At 46.3% G+C, this 20,359-nt stretch overlaps 1 protein-coding gene across 3 annotated transcripts in view; it reads left to right on the forward strand.

The window, feature by feature from the left end:
* The window catches only part of satb1b (SATB homeobox 1b), a 63,533-nt gene that overhangs the window by 19,329 nt on the left and 23,845 nt on the right, over positions 1-20,359 (forward strand). For 2 of the 3 annotated variants that reach the window (XM_071924390.2, XM_078287355.1), the window contains exons 4-9: positions 257-383; positions 3,424-3,547; positions 9,868-9,979; positions 11,207-11,284; positions 14,492-15,000; positions 17,725-17,937. In XM_071924390.2, coding sequence (XP_071780491.1) covers positions 257-383; positions 3,424-3,547; positions 9,868-9,979; positions 11,207-11,284; positions 14,492-15,000; positions 17,725-17,937 — 1,163 coding nt within the window. The remainder of the gene's footprint in view (positions 1-256; positions 384-3,423; positions 3,548-9,867; positions 9,980-11,206; positions 11,285-14,491; positions 15,001-17,724; positions 17,938-20,359) is intronic. The other variant, XM_071924391.2, reaches the window with a different exon arrangement.

Here is a 20,359-nt window from a genome sequence, read left to right on the forward strand (position 1 = left end):
TTTGTGATGTGCATATATTGATGTTTTTAAATAAACCTATCCTATAGAAGTGTATATTTTAGACGAATAATAGCTAGCTAAGATGCTAAAATGTATTATCTTTTTGGACTAATGCACTCAGTGTCCGTGTGTGTGTCCGTGTGTGCGTGTCTGTGTATGCTTGTTCATGTGTCCATATCTGTCCATGTGCCTGTGTGTCCATGTTCATCCGTGTGTGTGTGTGTGTGTGTGTGTGTGTGTGTCTTGCACCGGCCAGGTCTGATCCAGGTGGGGAAGTGGAACCCCGTCCCTCTGTCGTACGTGACAGACGCGCCGGACGCCACGGTGGCCGACATGCTGCAGGACGTCTACCACGTGGTCACGCTTAAGATCCAGCTGCACAGGTCAGACACACACACACAAAACACACACACCGGCATTCCACATATATATATACTACACACACACACACACTTGCACATATACACTTGTACCAGACCGAAATGTACAAACTTTGACGCCCACCCGCTCATACGGGCTCTTTGGCATGTTTATTACCTGCCTCCCACCCACAAAAGTATAGTATTATAACCTCACACACACACACACACACACACACACACAAACATTAGTATCAGATTGCTTTAACACGTATGAAAGCACAATTACACATATTAATGTTCGCCTCTAACAAACACACACACACTCACATACACAGCACCTATGCCCAGAGGCATGAGCCTGTCTGCCAAAGCCTTCTGCATGTTTGATACCCAGAATAGCTTTGTAACACACACACACACACACACACACACACACACACACACACACACACCACTGTGTATACAACAAACTGACCTTTCCCAGGAAGTAGGAGAAATCCATCTGAATACTGAAATTCCTTGCTTAAGCGTGTTAAAGGAATACATCAAGTTTTTGGGAGATCTTACCCATTAAGTGATGAGACATGGACTCCAGAATCATCCATGTGTCCCCAGGAGATTGTTTGCTGCAGTGCAACATGCTAACTCTGTAGCATGCACTGTGTTGAGTGATAGCAGGCTGCTATAATTATCTCAAAAGTGAGAAAAATGAGGACTTGCAGCAGCTCTAAAGCTAGATGGTAAGTAATATTGAATGATATGCATCTAACTCTGTAGGAAATTTGTAAAACTTACATGAAATATAATATAAAAACCGGGGACAACTTTCCCTGTTTCCATAGGTAGTGAGGTGGGTGATGGGAGAGTGTGTACAGATAAAAGTGACTGCACAGCAGATGAAAACGTGGTTGCTCACCTGAAATAGATCCAAAAATAAACCTGGCTACAGCAGCTATTTTGAGTCAATGATATTTCATTTTTAAAATTTATGAATCCCATATAGTAAAAACCACTAACAATTTGTTTCATTATTAAAAGGTCAGTCTTCTTACTTTGGATAATGCTAGCTGGCTCCTACCGCTCAACATAGTGTATGCTAGGTGTTAGCATGGAGCACCGGGGATTCTGATGTCCATGTTCTCATCACTTAATGTTGAGGAACGGGCCAATCTCCCAAAAACTTGGATGTATATTGCAGCTTTAGGTGTGAGGCGTCGTCCTGAGACACGTAGCTCACTTGCATCTATAGACATGGACACACACATGCGTACACACACACACACACACACACACAGAGCCGAGTGGCGCTGGTGTGGAGGCTTGTGCCAGCTGCACGCTAACCCAGTGTTCTGCAACCCTCTGGAGAGCTGTTCATTCTCTCTCTCTCTTTCTATCTCGCTCTCTCTCTTCCTCTCTCTTTCTTCTCTCTCCTTCTGTCTCTGTCTTCCCCCCCCTTCACCATTGAAGCACTCACACACACACACACACACCAGCCAGAACACAGAAGGTTGTGTTTATTTCCGGCACGCTAGCCCTGAATGCATGGATAGCTGTCTCTCTCCACTACCTCTCTCTCTCTCCACTACCTCTCTCTCTCTCCACTACCTCTCTCTCTCTGTGTCTCTCTCTCTCCCTCCCTCTCTCCCTCCCTCCTCTTGTTCACTTCCTTCTCCCCAGAGGCTTTCTCGCTGCTAGAGCAGTTTAAGGTGTTCTGGAAAATCCATTGTCTGTATGTGTGTATGTGTGTGTGTGTGTGTGTGTGTGTGTGTGTGTGTGTGGGTGTGTGTGCGTGTGTGTGTGTGTGTGCGTGTGTGTCTGCACATGCACATGTTTTTTTATAAGCAGATGTTAGCCTCGACCATTGCATGCATCTTTCTCTCTTCATCCCTCCTCTCTCCTGTTGTCTTCTTGCTCAAAACATTTCAAACAGACCAACCGACCGATTTATGGACACACACACACACACACACACACACGGTGTCTCACGCATGGAGACACTCACACAGTCATCACCCACCGCTCAGTCTCTCAGCTCTCTCACTTTCCGAGTGTTCGAGCTCGGTTTCACGCAACGTAATTCGGCGATACATGCGATACGAAACGCACCGCCATCTGTCCCGCACACGTGAGGTGCTTATCCAGAGCAAACTGGACACACTCACCGGAGACCCAGTTCAGTTCAGTTCAGTTAATATTAACCCCCCCGCCCCCCCCCCCACCTTTATGTTAATATATATTGTCTCATTTTCAAAAAGCAGAAACCAGATTGTACTTCAAGTATAACTGTATTCCTGCGCCTTGCGTCTCTAGCGCCGGCTAAACCAATTTTTCTCCATCTATTTGATATAAAAATCTATCTCTATTTTGTAGCAAATTGTTGTTGTTAGTATTGTTATTGTTGTTTTTCCTCTTTTTTCTCTTCCCACCGCTGCCCCCCACCCCCGCCCCCACTGCCGCAGAAATCTAGCCAGTAACACCTTAAATTGTTTCGCCGAGCACAACGAGCCAGGAAGGTAGAAGTAACACGAAATAATAGTCGCCACATGCAGCTGATGTATAATTCATGCATCAATCCAGCAGATGTGTTGTATAAAGTAATTAACTAATCAGAACAATCAGGAGAGAGAGAAAGCGGGAGAGAGAGAGAGAGAGAGAATGAGAGAGGGGAGAGGGAGAAAGGCGGATGGAGAGAGAGAGAGAGAGAGAGAGAGCAATCTCCAGATGCATCTGCTTGATGCGCCAAATGAAATCTGTCTGTCTTGGAGGGGCGCTTGCAGCAGGAAAAGCGAGCGAGGGCCTGTGTGTGTTCGGCTCTCTCCCTCTCTGGTTTCCTCCTCTCCCGCTCTCTCTTTCTCTCTCTCTCTCTCTCCTCTCTCCCTCTGAATTGTTTCTCATGTTCTCCCCTTATTCCCTCATCCCTTCTCTCTCCTTTCCCCTCTCGTTCTCCCTCTGCATCCCTATCTACCACCCCCCCCCTCTTCTTCTCCCTCTCGCCTTACCCTATCTCTCTCTCCCTTACCCCCCCCCCTCCCCCCATATCTCCTCTCCTCTCTCTCCACAGTTGTCCTAAGCTGGAGGACCTGCCGCCCGAGCAATGGAGCCACTCTACAGTAAGAAACGCCCTCAAGGAGTTACTCAAAGACATGAATCAGAGCTCTCTGGCTAAAGAATGTCCCTTATCACAGGTGCTGGAGCCCAGTCTGCTTATAAAAAAAAAAAAAAAACACAAAAAAAATAAATAAAACCCAACCCCTCTCCCACCCTACCCCACCCCTGCCTCCCCCCCCCCCCCGACCCACCGCACAACAAAACAAACACCCCTCTCCCTATCCCCCCTCCCCCCCTTTCTTTCATCCTTTATTTATCAAATGCCCAGAGTTTGATGGAGTGGGAAAGAGAATCGGCATAGAAAATCCAAATCAATGGCCATTGTCATCCGTTTAGTTCATGGCATTTTATTTTATTTTTTTTCTAACCAGCCCGACCCCACCCTACACACACACACACACACACACACACACACACAAACACACACACAGACTTGTATGTCACAGTGGCTAAAAAGCAGAGGTGTCGTCAAGCGCATTGGTTCATTGTTCGATAAACAATGGCACAAGCCCAGAATGATCTCGAATTTATTTATTATTATTTTTTTTTCCAATTTGTTCATTCTCAACATTTCATTGCGTCAGGCTGGAGATACGTACACATGTTAGGTGCTATATTGTGGAGAGAAAGCACTAGTGGATATTGTATTAACAGCCACTGTAGCCAGTATATCATAGAGGCAGCTCTGGAGTGAATGGAATGAAACAGCAGTATATCTCTCACTGGGGCCAATAATGTGTGTGTGTGTGTGTGTGTGTGTGTGTGTTGCAGTGCTAGGGGATGCGTACGTGTGCTTCTGCGTGCGCACTTGGGTGTGTTTTTTTTATACGTATATCGATGTACGTGTATGTGTGAATGCTATTTGTGTTTGTGTGTGTGTGTGTGTGTGGGTGTGCATGCGTGAGTAAATCAAAGCGCGTGCGTGTGCGCCTCCGGTACGAAGCCAGCTCTCCTCCTAGGCCACCGTATGGTCACCTGGAGACCCTCATTCACTGTGTGTGTGTGTGTGTGTGTGTGAGTGAGTGTGCGACTGCTCTACCAGTGTGTGTTTGTGTGTTTAGCCGGGCATGAGCGGCGCGCTGATGATGTAAAGAGTCCCTGGGTGGCGTTCAGGCGGAGCCTAGCCCGGTCTGGTAATCACCCTGTTTACGGTCCATATGTGAAGACGGCTCAGAAGAGAGCACACGCTAGCTCAGAGGATCTTACACACACATACACACACACCCACACACACACACACTCTCTCACACAGTTTTTCACACACACAAGCTACTCTTAAAATAAACCGTAGACCATTTTAGCTTTCCAGCCAGGGTGCCTGTAGGTCCTGAAAATGTCTTGAGTTGAATCTTTCTATTTGTCTCTTGTATGTATTTTAATAGTCAAATTGGCCTTTAATTCTGTTCTAAATGGCATTAAAATGGTCTTAAAACGTCTTAAATGTGCTGACGCCTGCAGACCCTCTGGCTAGGCGTTTCAGATTCAAATGGTAGCTTTAGTCGTTGCAAACAAAGGTGCGCAAATATCCATTTTTTTCTCTTTCCATTACAATGTGGTGTAATTACATTCCTTTGCTTTCACTCCCTTCTGCGCTCATTCTGCATCCCTTGTAGCAAGGGTTTAATTCAGTTGGGAATGCCAAATGGTGCGAGTGAATCCAGTCTTGGAGTTCATTGCAAACGTCATCAACTTTCTTTAACAGAGCAGATTTTTTACGCCATAGATATACATACATGGAGCGTTATGGCTTAGCAGGAAAAACACTCCTGCTCATAGATCTCACATAAGAACGCAATTTTTTGACTGCCACTGACCCAAATCCAACGATCTATTTTTTTTTAGCTTGTCATGATGTGTTGGTTTTTACACGCTTTGCTGCCAACAGACTTCAAAACACTAAGACTTTATTACAAGTATGTAATGTCAGCAGTCATAAAGAGAGACTGGCAGCTTCGCTATTAAGTCAGCCGTATGCCGCCAGTACCCATTATGGTCTGTGTGTATCTATATCTGCCCCGTTCAAAGATGGCCGCCGCGACAGCGTTTGACATCTGTTACTCTGTGGGGTTTTATGCGGCCTGCTTCACCCATAGAGCGGCAGCTTGTTCCTCCAAAAAAGCCAACTGGTTTCACTTCTCTGTTCGATCAGTGTTCCCACGTCGCCTCGGTGCATCGAGCCCCGCTGTGCGAGCGGTGACGTCAGCGCCGACGGGGGAAGCCGATTGGTCGCAGGTGAGAAGCCAGGAAGCGTTCGGCCCGCCCTCTGAGGCTTTTGCGCTGACCAAAAAGTGAAGTGAGTAGGAGGGGGGAAGGGGGCGTGCTAGCAGGGCACAGATGATTGGCACCTTTTTATAGGATTAGTGTCTCCTTGATAATCAGGAGCGTAATCCTAGACCGAAAAGAGAGGTTAACAGACGAGAGAATCGCAGCGAGAGGGAGAAAGAGAATTAGCCCACCTCCGAACAGGACTCTATAGAGAGAGAGGGAGGAGGGGGGGGGAGAGGAGCAGAACAGGGAGGGGAGGGGCGGGGGGTTATTTTGTGAAATGCTGCTTTTGTCCGGGACCTTGTCAAACATTTAGTTTCATTCTTTTGTAGCGGGGAGTCACGCTTTGTGTGTTTGGCCTACAAATGGCTTGAAGAGACTCCATGAGAGAGAGAGAGAGAGAGAGAGAGAAAGAGAGAGAGAGAGAGAAAATGTATTCACTCATGCCGATTGTCACCCGTTCCTCCGGAGGAATAGATTCTGACGTACGCTCATAAGAAGCAAGCTTAAACGTTCAGAGTTAATAGCTCGGAGAAGGATCATCAGAATAAAACTTCTCCTGATTCCGCCTCAATCAGCCAGTCAGTTTTTTTATTTTTTTTTATTTTATTTATTTTTTTTAAGGGAAGTCTGCTTGGATGCTAGCAAGCTTAGCACCCCCCTCTGCCTCGTCCTCGGAAACTATGGCAACAAATGAGACCCCCCCCGCCACCACCCCACTGCCACCACCACCACCACCACCCCCCCCCCACTCCTCTCTCACTGGGCGGCCCCTGATGCACCAGCTGCTGTGTTGCGTAGCAGCAAATAGTCATCAAAATGCCATCTTTGCAGGGCCTTCGCCACCAGGCACAACCTGGTTGCCAGTGTGTGTGTGTGCGTGCGTGTGTGTGTGTGTGTGTGTGTGTGTGTGTAAGATTGGAGGGAGGGGGTCACCCCAGTTGAAGTGGAGATGCGCCATAATTGAGCTGTGTTAGATGTTGGCGAGAGACAAGGCACAGTGTTGCAAATGGGTTACGCTTCTTCCCCAGCTGATTCAAGACATCAGGCTAAGTTGGAATGTGAGAGTGTGTGTGTGTGTGAGAGTGTGTACATGCATGTGTGTGGGCCTGTATGTGTGTATTTGTGTATCTGCACTGTGTGTGTTTATCTGCAGGATGTGTACTTTGTGTGAGTATGCGTGTGTGTGTGTGTGTGTGCAACACACACTCTTCCGCTGGCAGCTGGGTGCCTACCTGCCTGCTGCACCCCTGTTCTCTTACACACACTCTCTCTCATCTGCCTCTCTCTCTCTCTCTCTCTCTCTCTCTCTCTCTCTCCCTCCCTCTCTCTCTCTCTTCTCTTCTCTCTCTCTCTCTCTCTCTCTCTCTCTCTCTCTCTCTCTCTCTCTCTCTCTCTCTCTCCCTCTCTCTCTCTCTCTTCTCTCTCCCATGACGGGGAGTGGAGAAGATGTTGGGGGCCGATAGTAGCCCAGTGCCACTTCCTGGTCTTGCTGATAAGCTTTCTGTGCTGCAGATGGCTATCACTTAAAGGGTCCACACACACGCATGCATGCACGCACACACACACACACGCTACCTGTTGACAAGCTCTGGCACAGCCCTCCTGCGGGCACCACAGTGGCAGCAGAGACTGTGCTTATGTGCATGATTTCACTTGTGTGTGTGTGCGTGCGTGCGTGCATGTGTGTGTGTGTGACAGAGAGAGAGAGAATAGGTGTGTGTACACACACACACACACACACACACATACACACAGGGCCCCCTGTGAGAGGTGGAGTGATGTATTGAGGGAGAGGGCTGATTAATGAGGAGCGTTTATTAGAACATCTGTGTCAAAGATGGCGGAGAAAGAGGGAGCGAGAGAGATAGAGAGAGAGAGAGACAGGAAGAGAGAGAGAGAGAGGCACACTGTCTTCTCCAGGCCTCTTGTTTGTTGCCTGGCGCCGCCTTAGCCCAGATCTACTGTAAATAAAACATGGCAGGCTGGAGGAGAGGAGTTCATTATCCCTCTGACTCTGAGGAGAATTCGTCTTATTTTATATATGATATTCAGATGGGTCTTTGGCTTGGGAGTAGCCTACCAGAACCAGGTTAAACTGGAATGCATGGTTCGGTTCTCTGGTAATCGTCACCCAAATATCTGCATTTTTTATCTTTTGCAAGGCAATTAATCAAGAACGAAACCATTCATTCAGATTTGACCTGGTTCTTGCACATACACAGGCCAAAGCACCATCTGAACGTCACAAGGAATAAAGGGGAATTATCCTTTAAGACAGTTATTTGAACCAGCATAAGTGAGTGGAGGCTGTACTCGCATTTTCTACTACTAATATTGTATAAATGCAAAAGAAGGAACCTCTTATATGAATTTATGAGCCTTTACCAGGGCAATTTTAACTTCCTAACCCTAACCCTATCAGCGTTTTCACTGAATGAAGGCTTTTAAACAGATCTATAAAGACTGCCTTGTTTACCGTCCCAGTCCACATGCTGACCTTTTTACCCTGCTGTTTTTGTGATGGCAGCGATCCAGCCAGGCATGATGCACCACAGCATGGTGGCCCACGACTTTGCATCCAGTCGCAGTCGTCCACGTTACCCTCGCTTTACTTGCATGAGTTTGACTATAAGCAGCGAAATTGGCGTGACGACATGTAACCTGACCTGACTCAGGCAGGCAGGGCCACAGTCGCAGTCGTTATGATTATATTGTGGTTTTGGTTGACATCTTTTCGAAAGGTGAGGGATGATGAGACAACTTTGCTTCGGCATTATAGTTTTTATTCCGTCACGCTTGAATTTTAATCGTTGTGTGTCAGGCTTGGCAGCTAGCTACCAGTGTTGTTTTTGAGGAGTCTAGCTTTTATAAACTGTTTGTGCAGATGTCGTCGGTCAGGGTTATTGGTCACGAATACCCATTGGAAATTTACTGATACCTGGTTAGAGTCCTGCTTGAAGCTGATTGGCTTTCGTCTTACTGCGTCAGGCGAATTTCTCACTCGAGCTGCCTAGAGGTTAGAGTCAGTAGTCTAGTTCTTGTGGCTGGTGGTGGAGCGTTGGCAGGAGGTCAGGAGGTCAAGAGTCAGATCGACCATTCTGACGGCACGAATCCCACCGACTGCCCTCTCCTTGTGTCGAGAAACTGGAGAGAAAGGACCAGCGTCCTCCTCTTCCAGCTCGCTGTGCTCACGCCGCCATGCTGCTCCGCCAGAAGGTTCCCCGCCGTCCTCCAAGCGCATATATTAAAGAAAATGATAAAGATGGCATACCTGTAATTTGAAAACAGATGGTTTGGTTCTTTTGAATATTTATAACAATCAAAAACAATTTCTCCCGCACCAACCCCGCTATTCGCCCGGAGGCCGGCAAGGTGTTAAAACATTCATTTTAATGAAACGGGAGGGAGAAAAAAAAAGATCTTTCTTCGTTGTGTTTCTCGGGTGAAGGAGGGCGGTTGAAGTAAATATAGAGAGGGCAAAGAGCCGACTGTAAAGGGGGAGATGGGAGCACACATGCGTCGGAGAACTACACGCTCAGCGCGGCCCTCGAACCGCTTGAAGTTGTTGTTCTTTAACAGATTGTATAAATAAAGAGTCGGAAAGAAAAAAAAAGAGGTTCATCTGTTTACATCGCCTGACTTCCCAGATGCTGATATTTAATAAGCCACAATCTCCTTTGCTTTTGAAGGTAAATATCTTTTCTGCCGCTCGCTCTTGATGTCAACAGAGCTACTAATTCAGCCGACCTTCTAATTTACCCCTCTGAAATAAAAAAGTTCTGTCAAACTCGATGGCATTTGATAAAAAAGAAAGGTTTAGGCCTTCTTTGATTTGTTTTATTTGTTTTATCTTGAGTAGACAAGATCCAAATTTCTGCATGTCTGGTACTTTGATTTGGCCTTTTTTTTTTTTGCTGGGTTTTACTGCATCCCGATCTTTTATTTGTTTTGACAAGATACAGTATTACTGCATGTTTCACAAGCTTTAATATTATGTCTGTATTTTCTACAGTGAGAATCTGAAGTCTCTCTCTCTCTCGTTCTCTCTCTCTCTCTCTCTCTCTCTCTCTCTCTCCCTCCCTCTCTCTCTCTCTCTCTGTCTCTCTCTCAATCAATCTCTCTCTTTCAGAGTATGATTTCCTCCATTGTGAACAGCACTTACTATGCAAATGTGTCGGCGGCGAAGTGTCAGGAATTTGGGCGCTGGTATAAACATTTCAAGAAGACAAAAGATATGATGGGTAAGCAAAACGGAGGGGCGCAAAGTATGGCGCTCACACTTTTGTCTCGTTGCATGCACGCACACACACACACACACACACACACACACACACACACCAGTCACCATTTCAATACGCTTTCCAACCAACTGTCTCTTTGTCTTCCTGACTGTGGCATGAAGCAAAAATACATTTTAATCTTGTTATCTAATAATTCAAGATTTTTCCACACTTCGTGTTGCGGGTGAAAACAGTGCTATCTTTGATTTATCCATTATCACCTTGCCTAAATGTTACACCAATGGCAGAGGCGAATTGAGGCCTCTGTCTATTTTTTCTTCTTGTGAGTGCAGTGCTTTAGTTTCCCATGAACAAAAGGCAGCAATGATTTCTCCCGGCCACCGTCTAGTCTGAAAATCAATTAGATTTTCTTATCAAACCTCTAACAACGCATGCTTTATATTATTTCAAAGAAATCCCCTTTGACCCGCCAGGAAATGAGGTTATATAATACCAGTAGCACACTAGCTGGAGATGGAATTCCGATATATTTTTATGTCTTCTGATTAAGTAGAATACCATGCTGTTGCGGGGGTTACATGGCCGTGTAATGTTGAGATATTAGCCTTAACAATCTGTTGAGCAATCTTTTTTTTTTTTTTTTTTCTTTGCCAGTACGCTGCTGCCTGCGTTGATGACAGCTGAGATATTATATCAAAATGTTTTCACAGCCTCCATGCAAATGAAGTGTTGTGATCATATCTTATCTGATTTTTTTTTTTTTCACTTAAAGTGGCAACATGCAGTGGAAACGTGTCTTACTTCAGACCTACTTGTGTATTCTCTTGCGGACTTCTACACACTTTTTCGTAACAAGTGTTTTCTGTTAATGTTTTTTCTTGTTTTCCTGAAAAGAGGGGCTGCTGTGGCTACCAATTTAACCTTGTTGACACTGGTCTGTGGAGCCTGTATGTGTTTTGAATGTGATATTTCTGGTTATTTGGAGTGTGGAGGGAAGCGTGCTGGTGGGGGAAAGGAGGGGGTGGAGGGGGGTTGTTTTAGCCCACCCCCCCCTTCTGTTGCCCTGTACTGTGCCTCAGACTGTAGACAGCCTTAACCCTGTGTTTCTTTCCTCACACCTCTACTCTGTGTGTGTGTGTGTGTGTGTGTGTGTGTGTGTGTGTGTGTGTGTGTGTGTGTGTGTGTGTGTGCGTGCGTGCATGTGTGCCCTGCCATCCGGCTGTGCAGGCATGCGCCAACCCTCCCAGCTGGAGGGCTACCTGGGGACGTGTGTCCTCCGCGAGAGCCCGCGTGCCAATGCACTAGGTATGTCGCATCACGGCACACACACACACACACACACACACACACACACAGACACATGTTTATATTGCTATACTTGTGAGGACCTTCACTGACTACATTCATAACCCTAACACTCACCACATTATGCCTAACCTAACCCTAATCCTAGTTCTGATCTTAACCCCTAACACTAAATAGCCCCTAGTAGTCACAATAAAATTAAAAATGACTTTTTCACCAGATTAGCTAATTCTCCATATGATAATGTAGTCCTATTTAACAATACATGCCCCAAAAAATACAACATTTAATTATTTAAATAGAATTTTACATTTATTTAGTGGTTACTTCATGGCATACATAGAAATTCTAACCAATAATACCATCACAGATTTTTGAACAAGCCCAACCTGCCTACTTTTGAACAGTCCCTCCCTGTTATGTCCCGCCCCAACATCCTGTTTCAACTGGAAATCCCTCAAATTAAGGAAGCAAGACACCATTGAAATAGCATTTCCTTTTGACTTTAAAGTAGCGAGGACGGGCAAAATCTAATTTTGGAGGATTTTCCTCATCTTTCTGTCTTTGTGAGGACATTTGGTCCTGATAAGTATCGGGAAAAAAAACACACATGCACATGCGTACGCACACAGAGGCACCGATAATGTCTCAAGATGTTCACACACACATTCGCACAAACTCCCAGCGCCCACGCGCCATGTTAGCCAAACCCCAGACACAAAACCTGGCACGCAAGCCTCAGGTGCCCGCCGGTCGCCCGCGGCGACACTCTCCCAACCTTAATATTCATGACGGGCTGCTGTCTGCCATACGTGCCCGCAAATGGCAGCGGAGGAAAAGCGAGCACTGGTGAAATGCCAAGCTCGAAGGCTGGAAGAGAGAGCGGCGCGGTCATCCCTTTGTGCTTTGGCGATGTCCTCAAATGTGACTCTGCATTTACTTCACCACACGGCGTTTACCAAACACTCTGAGACTGAAGTCGAGGGAAAAGGTTCCTCGGTAAGTGCCTGGTCACAGGTAGCAGCAGGCTTCGCCGGCAGAAGCGGCAATACTGGGAGCCGGCAAAAGTGGTGTCTCTTCTTTTGAAGTGGCAGAGCTAGTGCAGGGCAGCCTTGTAGCCAACACAGGAGAGAGAGCTGGGTCGTTTGTATGTCTCTCTCCCTCATTGCCTCTCTCTCTCCCTCTTTCTCTCCCTCCCTCCTCCCTCTCTCCCTCCCTCAGCCCACATCCCATTCCCATTGTGTGTTTAATCCGGGGCTCTTTTGTGGCAGGATTCCACACGAGGACTCCCGCTTCTGTGGCAGCCTTTTTCTCCCAGGGCCTGCCATGCTATTCTGTCACCCCTTCTCTTTTCAATTTGCATGGAAATGCCTCCGTGTGCCTGTGTGTTTGTGTGTTGTGAGCATGCCCCCCAGCAGTCTGTGTGAGCGAGCATATGCACACACACACACACACACATACTCTCTCACTTAGGAGTGAATAGGCACGCCATACCATCAGAGCCAGGGAATGCCAGGGATTATGGGAAGAGATGTGATTATTACCAAGATTTTTTTGTTTTTCCCCCCCCCCACATCATTTGTTTTCGACAAACGCTCAATAGACCCGTCTTGGCCGGGTGTTTTGTGGTTGCTGACAGTTAAGAAACAGGCAGCTCAAACACACGATTATTGCGGGTATTTTTGGAAAACATCCATGCACTTAATCTTTCATCTGCTGAAAAATTCAGCTTGTTGAAGATCCCCCGACCCCCCCCCCCCCTTCTCCTTAACAGCAATTTGCGCTTTTCAGAATCATATACGATGCTTTTCTGTGGGATGCGGAGGCCGTCGCGCACTTTTAAGGTGTTAATGTTGCCATCCGTATAAATTCTTAAAGGCTGCCCCCTCACTCTCTCTCTCTCTCTCTCTCACTCAGTCAGTCAGTGTAGAGCACGCAAAAAAGCCCCAGCATATGTGAATTCCTTAAAGAGAGGCGAAAAACCGCAAAACACTGAGCCGCTCCAAATGCTCATTCACTTCGCCTTGGGTAGTACACTTTGGATCTTAAATCATTGTTTTCATCCACTAAGCACATAATTTAAACCCATCTTAAAATATTCCCAAGCGACTATTATGGACTTAAAGATTCCCAAAGCAAAAAGATGCCACAAATAGCTCCAAAATGCCATCAAGTGATGCCGCATTCGATTCCTAGTGTTACAGACGTGTCGATTCTGGTATATTCAAGCAAGGCCATTTCTAGGGTTACATCTCCTACGATGGCCTCTTTCTGTGTCTCTGTTCACCACTCCCTACATTTATATTTAGGCCATCCTCCCCCAAAAATGTCATACTGGCTAGCTTGTGTTCCTTATTTTAGAATTAAGGACATAAAGAGCGAATCAGATTTATCAGCAGCGCTTCTGCATATGTGTATGCACACACACACACACTCTCTAATACCTACACACACACTCGCGCACACACGTAAAAGTCCTCCTCAGACACTGTCTTTCCCTGCTTGTTTTGTTTTTTGTGTTGTGTTTTTTTGCTCACATGATGAGGCCACAGACATTCTGAACTTAATTTCGAAGGCACAAGCTGTGGGAGACGCAGGTTAAACACAATGAAGCTCTTTTATCTACGGTTTCCATCTAGATGCCTGCTTTTTTTTTTTTTTTTTTTTTTAACCACGTCGGTGTCAATTCCAACGGTTAGGGTGGACGAGGCGTTTACACCACGCTACTGTAGCTTTTAGTAAGCAGTTTGGTTTCCTAAATATGATTCAGAACAGTAGTATTTAGATTCCCACTAACAATCTATTCCCTGGCAAAGTTTTCCAGTGAAATATGTGCATGCAGGGTGTAGGTCACAGAGTAATCCCTACTGATGGGAATGTTAGCTGACTGGCTGGTTCAGTCAGAAGCTCAAGTTTGGTTTGATGCAGAGCAGCTCCATTTCATTTATTCAGATTAGACACTGGGGCTAAGCTTGCAGGGTTAAATTGATGTTCTGATTTTGAAATTTATTTTTTCCTTGTTATGGAATCTCCAAGACTGGTTTGTAGCGTTGGCTTGTTCCTTCTTCTATATTGGCCATGTCCCTTTTCCTGTGTTTTCATTACAATGCTCAAAATAGAATTTGAACCGATTATTGACCCTTCTCTCTTTCCCCTCGCTGCCTCTGTCCCTCCACCACCCCATTTCCATCCTCTCCCTTCCTCCAGCGGAAATGGACGGCCTGGCCGACCTCTCCCCGCCCGGCTCTAACCACAGCCACAACCACAACCACCTGGGCTTCTCCCAGCAGCAGCAGCAGCCTATCCCCGGCAGCACGGCGGAGCAGACCCCCTCGTCGCCGGTGCCCCCGATGTCCCACGCCCCGCCGCCGCACGGGGGCCAGACGGGCAGCCGGCAGCCCCAGATCCCCGGCCTGCACCACCCGGGCCTGGTGTCCACGCCCATCAGCCCCCAGTTGGTCAACCAGCAGCTGGTGATGGCGCAGATCCTCAACCAGCAGTACGCGGTCAACCGGCTGCTGGCGCAGCAGTCGCTGTCGCAGCAGTACCTCAACCACCCGCCCGTCAACCGCAGCTCGCTCACCAAGCCGCTGGAGCCGCAGGTGGCCTCCAACACCGAGGTGTCCTCCGAGATCTACCAGTGGGTGAGGGACGAGCTGAAGCGGGCCGGCATCTCGCAGGCCGTCTTCGCCCGCGTGGCCTTCAATAGGACCCAGGTGAGGAGAGAAATTTGGTGGGGCGAGACTGAAAGGGTTTTCTCTAAATAGAAAAAATGTCCAATTAATGTCAGATGGGATGCTGACTATCACCGCCTCATTCTGAACCCTCTGTGAGCTGCTTCCTATCAATTTGGTTCTTCATTTCCCTGCTGCTTTATTTCCCTGCTGCTTTTGTTGCAGAACTTGCTAGTCTGATTTGGTTGCAAATTAAGACTGAGAACTCTCAAATTTAACCAAATTAAATTACAGAGCAGATTACTGTAACTGCGGTTTGTCATGTCAATACTTTTTTTTGCTAGCATTAGAAATTGTATTAATATTTCATGTGATATATTAATGAGTAATGCCTACATATAGCATCTTTCAAAATGCAGGCATTATTTTAGTTACCTTGGTAGTGAAGTAGTGGAATCATGGGAAGTCTACAGTATCATTTAGATACTTTTTTAAAGTTTGGTTGAAGATTTAACTTCTTTTTCTCTCATTATGCCCCGATTCACTTACATTTTTTCTAACACCCTGACTCAACTCAGTCACAAGGGCAGAAATAGTTTGGAGTACAAGTAGTGCCTTCAAGCCAAATGCTTATAAAAGGCATGGTGGTGGAACCTGTTAGTTTCTACTGCTTCTAAATCACTAATTACTAGTACGCTCAGGTAATCTAGCACCCGCTCTGCACTACAAGATAGCTGGCAGCCTGCCATACGAAAGACCCGGGCTTGGTCATGGTGTGCCTCCTCCCCCTGCCAAAACATGTGATTTCACTTTACAGTCAGAGGCCATACACACACACACACACACACACACACAGAGGCAACGATAACGTCTTAAGACATTCTGTATGTATGAGCGGGGGGTAGAGGGAGGTGACAGCAAACCTCATTACGACTCCAGTCGCTTTGAAGTTGCTGTGTGTGGAAAAAAGGGGGGAGAAAAAAAACACAGATAAGGATCAATTGGAATCAGTACGTACAGCCCCCCCCCCCCAAAAAAAATGTGTGTGTGTGTGTGTGTTAAATGGTAGAGCCAGACAGTGGTGTTTTTGTGCAGATTGGCAAGCCCTTACACAAACAGTCTTATCTGTGGCTGATATGAGGAATTAGCCCAATGTGCCGTTGGAGAGTCTGTCTTTGGAGGATTATTTATTAGGCGTATGTTTTTTCCACGAGTCTGTGTTAATAAAAAGGGGAGGGGGGAGGGGTGTGGAGCGGTGACATGAAGGGGCTGGCGTCGTCGCAGGAGGTGGATCAGAAGAAGTGGAGGGGAGGAGCAGAGGCATCTTTCTCTTTCTTTTTCTTTTTTTTTTTCTTTTTTGGAGAGGAAGCCGATTGACCCAAGAGATAGACGGAAAGGGATGATGGCGAGGAACGATAAGCATGCACACACAGACAGACAGGCAGACACACACACACACACACACAGTACAAACATACATGAACACACACCCACACACATACAGCCACAACGAGGCACACTTATCTCCATCTCCAAATACCTGTGTACGTTCTGTGTACTGTCTCCCTCGTCATAAAAACTTATCTCTGCCTCTGACTTCATGTCTGTATCTGTTTATGCTTGCCTGGCTACCAAAGTCCTACCTTTTTTGAACACGACACATAGCTGCATACTTTTCAGCAGTCAGACAAGCCTCCTCACCAGCCAGTATATTCCCCCACCATTGGAAATGACACCAACCAGTTATTTGCAGCACCACTCGTTTCCCGAGAGGACTTCTACACTAAAAAAAAATCATTCCAACATGTTTTTCCCATTACTTTGGTTTATTACCAAATCACACCTATTGATGGTGAGAGAAGCGGAGCGATGGTTTGCACAGTGTGTGTCCAACAGCTGATGAAAAGGCCCAATCACACGTCTCTGATAATGGAGTCATCGCGGTCTCGTAATGACGGAATTGAGCGCTATTGAAAAGCAAACAGAGGATCCGCTGATTGCCCGCTGTACAAGACATTTACATTTCAGGCATTTAGCTGACGCTCTTATCTAGTGCAGCATACAGTGATAAGAATATGTTTAAAGTGTCCAAGATACCCAAAAATAAACAAGTAACCGTGAATAAGGAAGGGCCAGAGCCATAGTGCCATGACAGTAGATTTAAGTGTTACCGTCCAAGCTTGATCATGAGTGATGAAATGCTTGAACAAGCATTGTAGAGAGTAGAGGAGGAAGAGGGGGGATGCGAAGTATTCTTTGAAGAGATGATTTTCACGAAGCTTACGATGGAAGATGGGGAGTGACTCTGCTGAGTCCGAGAGAGATGGAGGCACTGTCATGATCAGGCGACTCAGACAGAAAAATAGAAAACACAGGCGAGGCTGGCGACTCCCCCGTCCTCTTCAGAAACACTCATTCGAAGCAAGAAACAGTGGTCTAAATACTGAGTCCCTAAAAGGCGGTATTACTTTACACACAAGTACGAATAAAAGCTTCACATCTCCATTGTCATTACCGAGTCTCCATTTACACTTATGGGTCTCCCTTGCTCTCTTATTTAACAATCCTCTAATGTGATTATTCTCTTCTCTTCTCTTCTCTTCTCTTCTCTTCTCTTCTCTTCTCTTCTCTTCTCTTCTCTTCCCTTCCCTTCTCTTGTATGTATCCTTCTCCCTCTCCTCCTCCACCTCCTCCTCTCGCTCTCCTCTGCTCCCTTTCGTTTTCACCCCTACCCCCCCCCCCTCTACCTCCCACCCCACCATGCAGGGGCTTCTGTCTGAGATCCTGCGTAAGGAGGAAGACCCCAAGACGGCGTCCCAGTCGCTGCTGGTCAACCTGCGCGCCATGCAGAACTTCCTGCAGCTGCCGGAGGCGGAGCGCGATCGCATCTACCAGGACGAGAGGGAGCGCAGCCTGACAGCCGCCTCGGCCATGGGTCCCGCCCCGCTCATCAGCACCCCGCCTAACCGACCTGTACAGGTACCTTTTTGTGAATTTATCCTGCGTCAAATCCTGCATGAATGTCGAAGATGATTCTTTCCTGAATGTTACACAAAAGGACCAAATTAGCAGATTGGAGTTTTAGTTGTACACAATTTCTCGGAGGAAGAGCTGCTCTGGAGGCAGAAATAATCTCATTGGTTGCCTCAGTGGGCGGAGCTAACAGTTTTTCTGGCTGAGTAATATTAGACTGAAGCCCAGTGAAAAAGGCAAGGGGTAAGAGAGGAGGTAGCTAATACTATGATATGATTATGATAATATTATGATAGCTAATATGATAATATATAGGTTAGCTAGTTAGCCTAGCTTATGTTTCAAGTTCAAACTAGCCATACTAGGCTATAGCTATCTAGGTAAGCTAGTTAGCTAGCTGCTGACCTTCAACATCATGAATGCCATGGTCATGAATGAATGTGAAAAACAAGTCATTGCTATATTTTATTTATATTTTATTTATATGCTCATCAGAGTTTCTTCTTAGCCATTCAAGTTTGCCAGTCAGCTAACTTGTGCACTGAAAAACTGTGGTTCTTTGGCTCCGCCCATTGAGGTTTAACTCAACCAAATGTGCACCAGTGCACCAGATTAGTATGTTGTAAAACAAAAAAGTGTCTCTCAGTCATCTAGTTGCAAGGCCACTCATTATAAGCTCCAACGGCTGAAAAGAGAGCAAAACTTAATTTTTCTAAACAATTCCTCTTTCTTGGGGATGGAGCAAACATGCAGCATCAGAAAGTGTGCAGTAAAAAGTGGGACTGCAACAGTGGGACAACATCTGTGTGCCATAACACAGTTCATATGAAGAGATCTGTTCCTATTGTCAGTACAGTCCGGTTTCTGAACTGCTGAGCGGGCCATTTCAGGCTAATGGGTCAGATGTTGTTTAGATGTTGTCGGTCAGATCTGTGCTGAGAGCAGGTGTATAGGGGAGTGGTCTGTCCTTCTGGTGGTGTCATGGGCCTGATTCAATGAAATGTGTGAAACTCTGACCCTAGTGACATACCTGCTATCACCCGTCCCCCTGTCCTCTTACATCCAAGCCAGGTTTCATAGGCACTACATAGCACAAGGGATAGTCAAATCAGCTATTTTGTATTGGTAAATGTCTCTGTATATGTCCATTTTGGAACAAAAACAACACATTACCATTTGTTCATCATTCAGTATCTCTAAAATATAGAAGATCCAGTCTGTAAATGTCAACCAAAAACATAAGCTACATACCTATCTTTCATTATGTTAGAATATGTGTCAAATGCTGTTTATGTCATTTTGGAACGAAACTTTTGACATGTAATCTCGTCGGAAGAGTATAGGAATGCATAGCTGAAGATTTTTTTGTGTGGCCACATTACACAAGCGTATACTGTACAGAAACAACCTGCACACACGCACACACATGCACTCACTAGCACACTCTTATGTTTACAAACCTAAGAATGCAGACACCAAGTATGCATAGACGCACCATTCGAACACATTGTTTTGTTCCACACCTCACATACCCCTCTATTGTATCAGACAGCAACCTGTCTGGAACCACACAGAATGAATGCAGTTTGTACCATCAGAGTACACAGCGCAGAACATACCTCCCGCTCTCCTTGCATGTAAATGACTCTAGCATCGTCCTCACCCTCAACACACAGGTGAGAATGGCACGCAAATGATGGCTAATTTTTTGTGCTAATTTTGACCTTTTACCACGCATTAGGCGGCATTAACAGCCCCCATTCTAAAAATAAGGCTCACTCAGTGACGACAAGCTCCGCGAAAGATCAAACATCTTTCCGTCTCTCAGTCAATGCCTCATTCAACCTCTCTGGCTGCCTCGCCACAACTTTCTACCCCCACCGCAAATCAGTGTCCCTCATTTGAAAGGTATGTGGCAACTTCTTACCACTTAAGCCCATTTGAAGTGCGGTCGAGTGTGTCTGGGAGGTGAGAGAGGCTGACAAAGGCCTCCTCTGTCCCGTCCCCGGTGAAGATGGGGCTTTTATTTAGGAGAGGGAGATAAAAAGAAAGGGGAGAAAAAAAGACAGAGAAACAGAGAAAGAGGTTTCCTCGAAGCCCAGGCCCACCCATGTCCAAAATGGAGCCTCCCCCTTCAACTGCACAGCGAGATCGCAGCGGCTGTCCTTACAAAACCAAAATGAAAGAGAGCCTGATTCTGAACCAGTGGGGTCGAACCTAAACAAGGCCACTTTGCAGTTCACAGCCCATCTTTACAATCAGGAGACTGTGTCAGTTCAGGACAGAGATTCAAAGTGTGAGAGTGGACCTTTGTACAAGGATGCATTGAAGTAAAAAAAATAAAAAAAAAGATTTTCAGCAGTTGGATATAACACGGTTGATGTCCTAATTTGAAATAAGCACCCCAAAAGCGTGGATCAGGAGATGT

This window comes from Centroberyx gerrardi, chromosome 12 (genome assembly GCF_048128805.1).
Source record: "Centroberyx gerrardi isolate f3 chromosome 12, fCenGer3.hap1.cur.20231027, whole genome shotgun sequence".
In the NCBI taxonomy this organism is placed as follows: Eukaryota; Metazoa; Chordata; class Actinopteri; order Beryciformes; family Berycidae; genus Centroberyx; species Centroberyx gerrardi.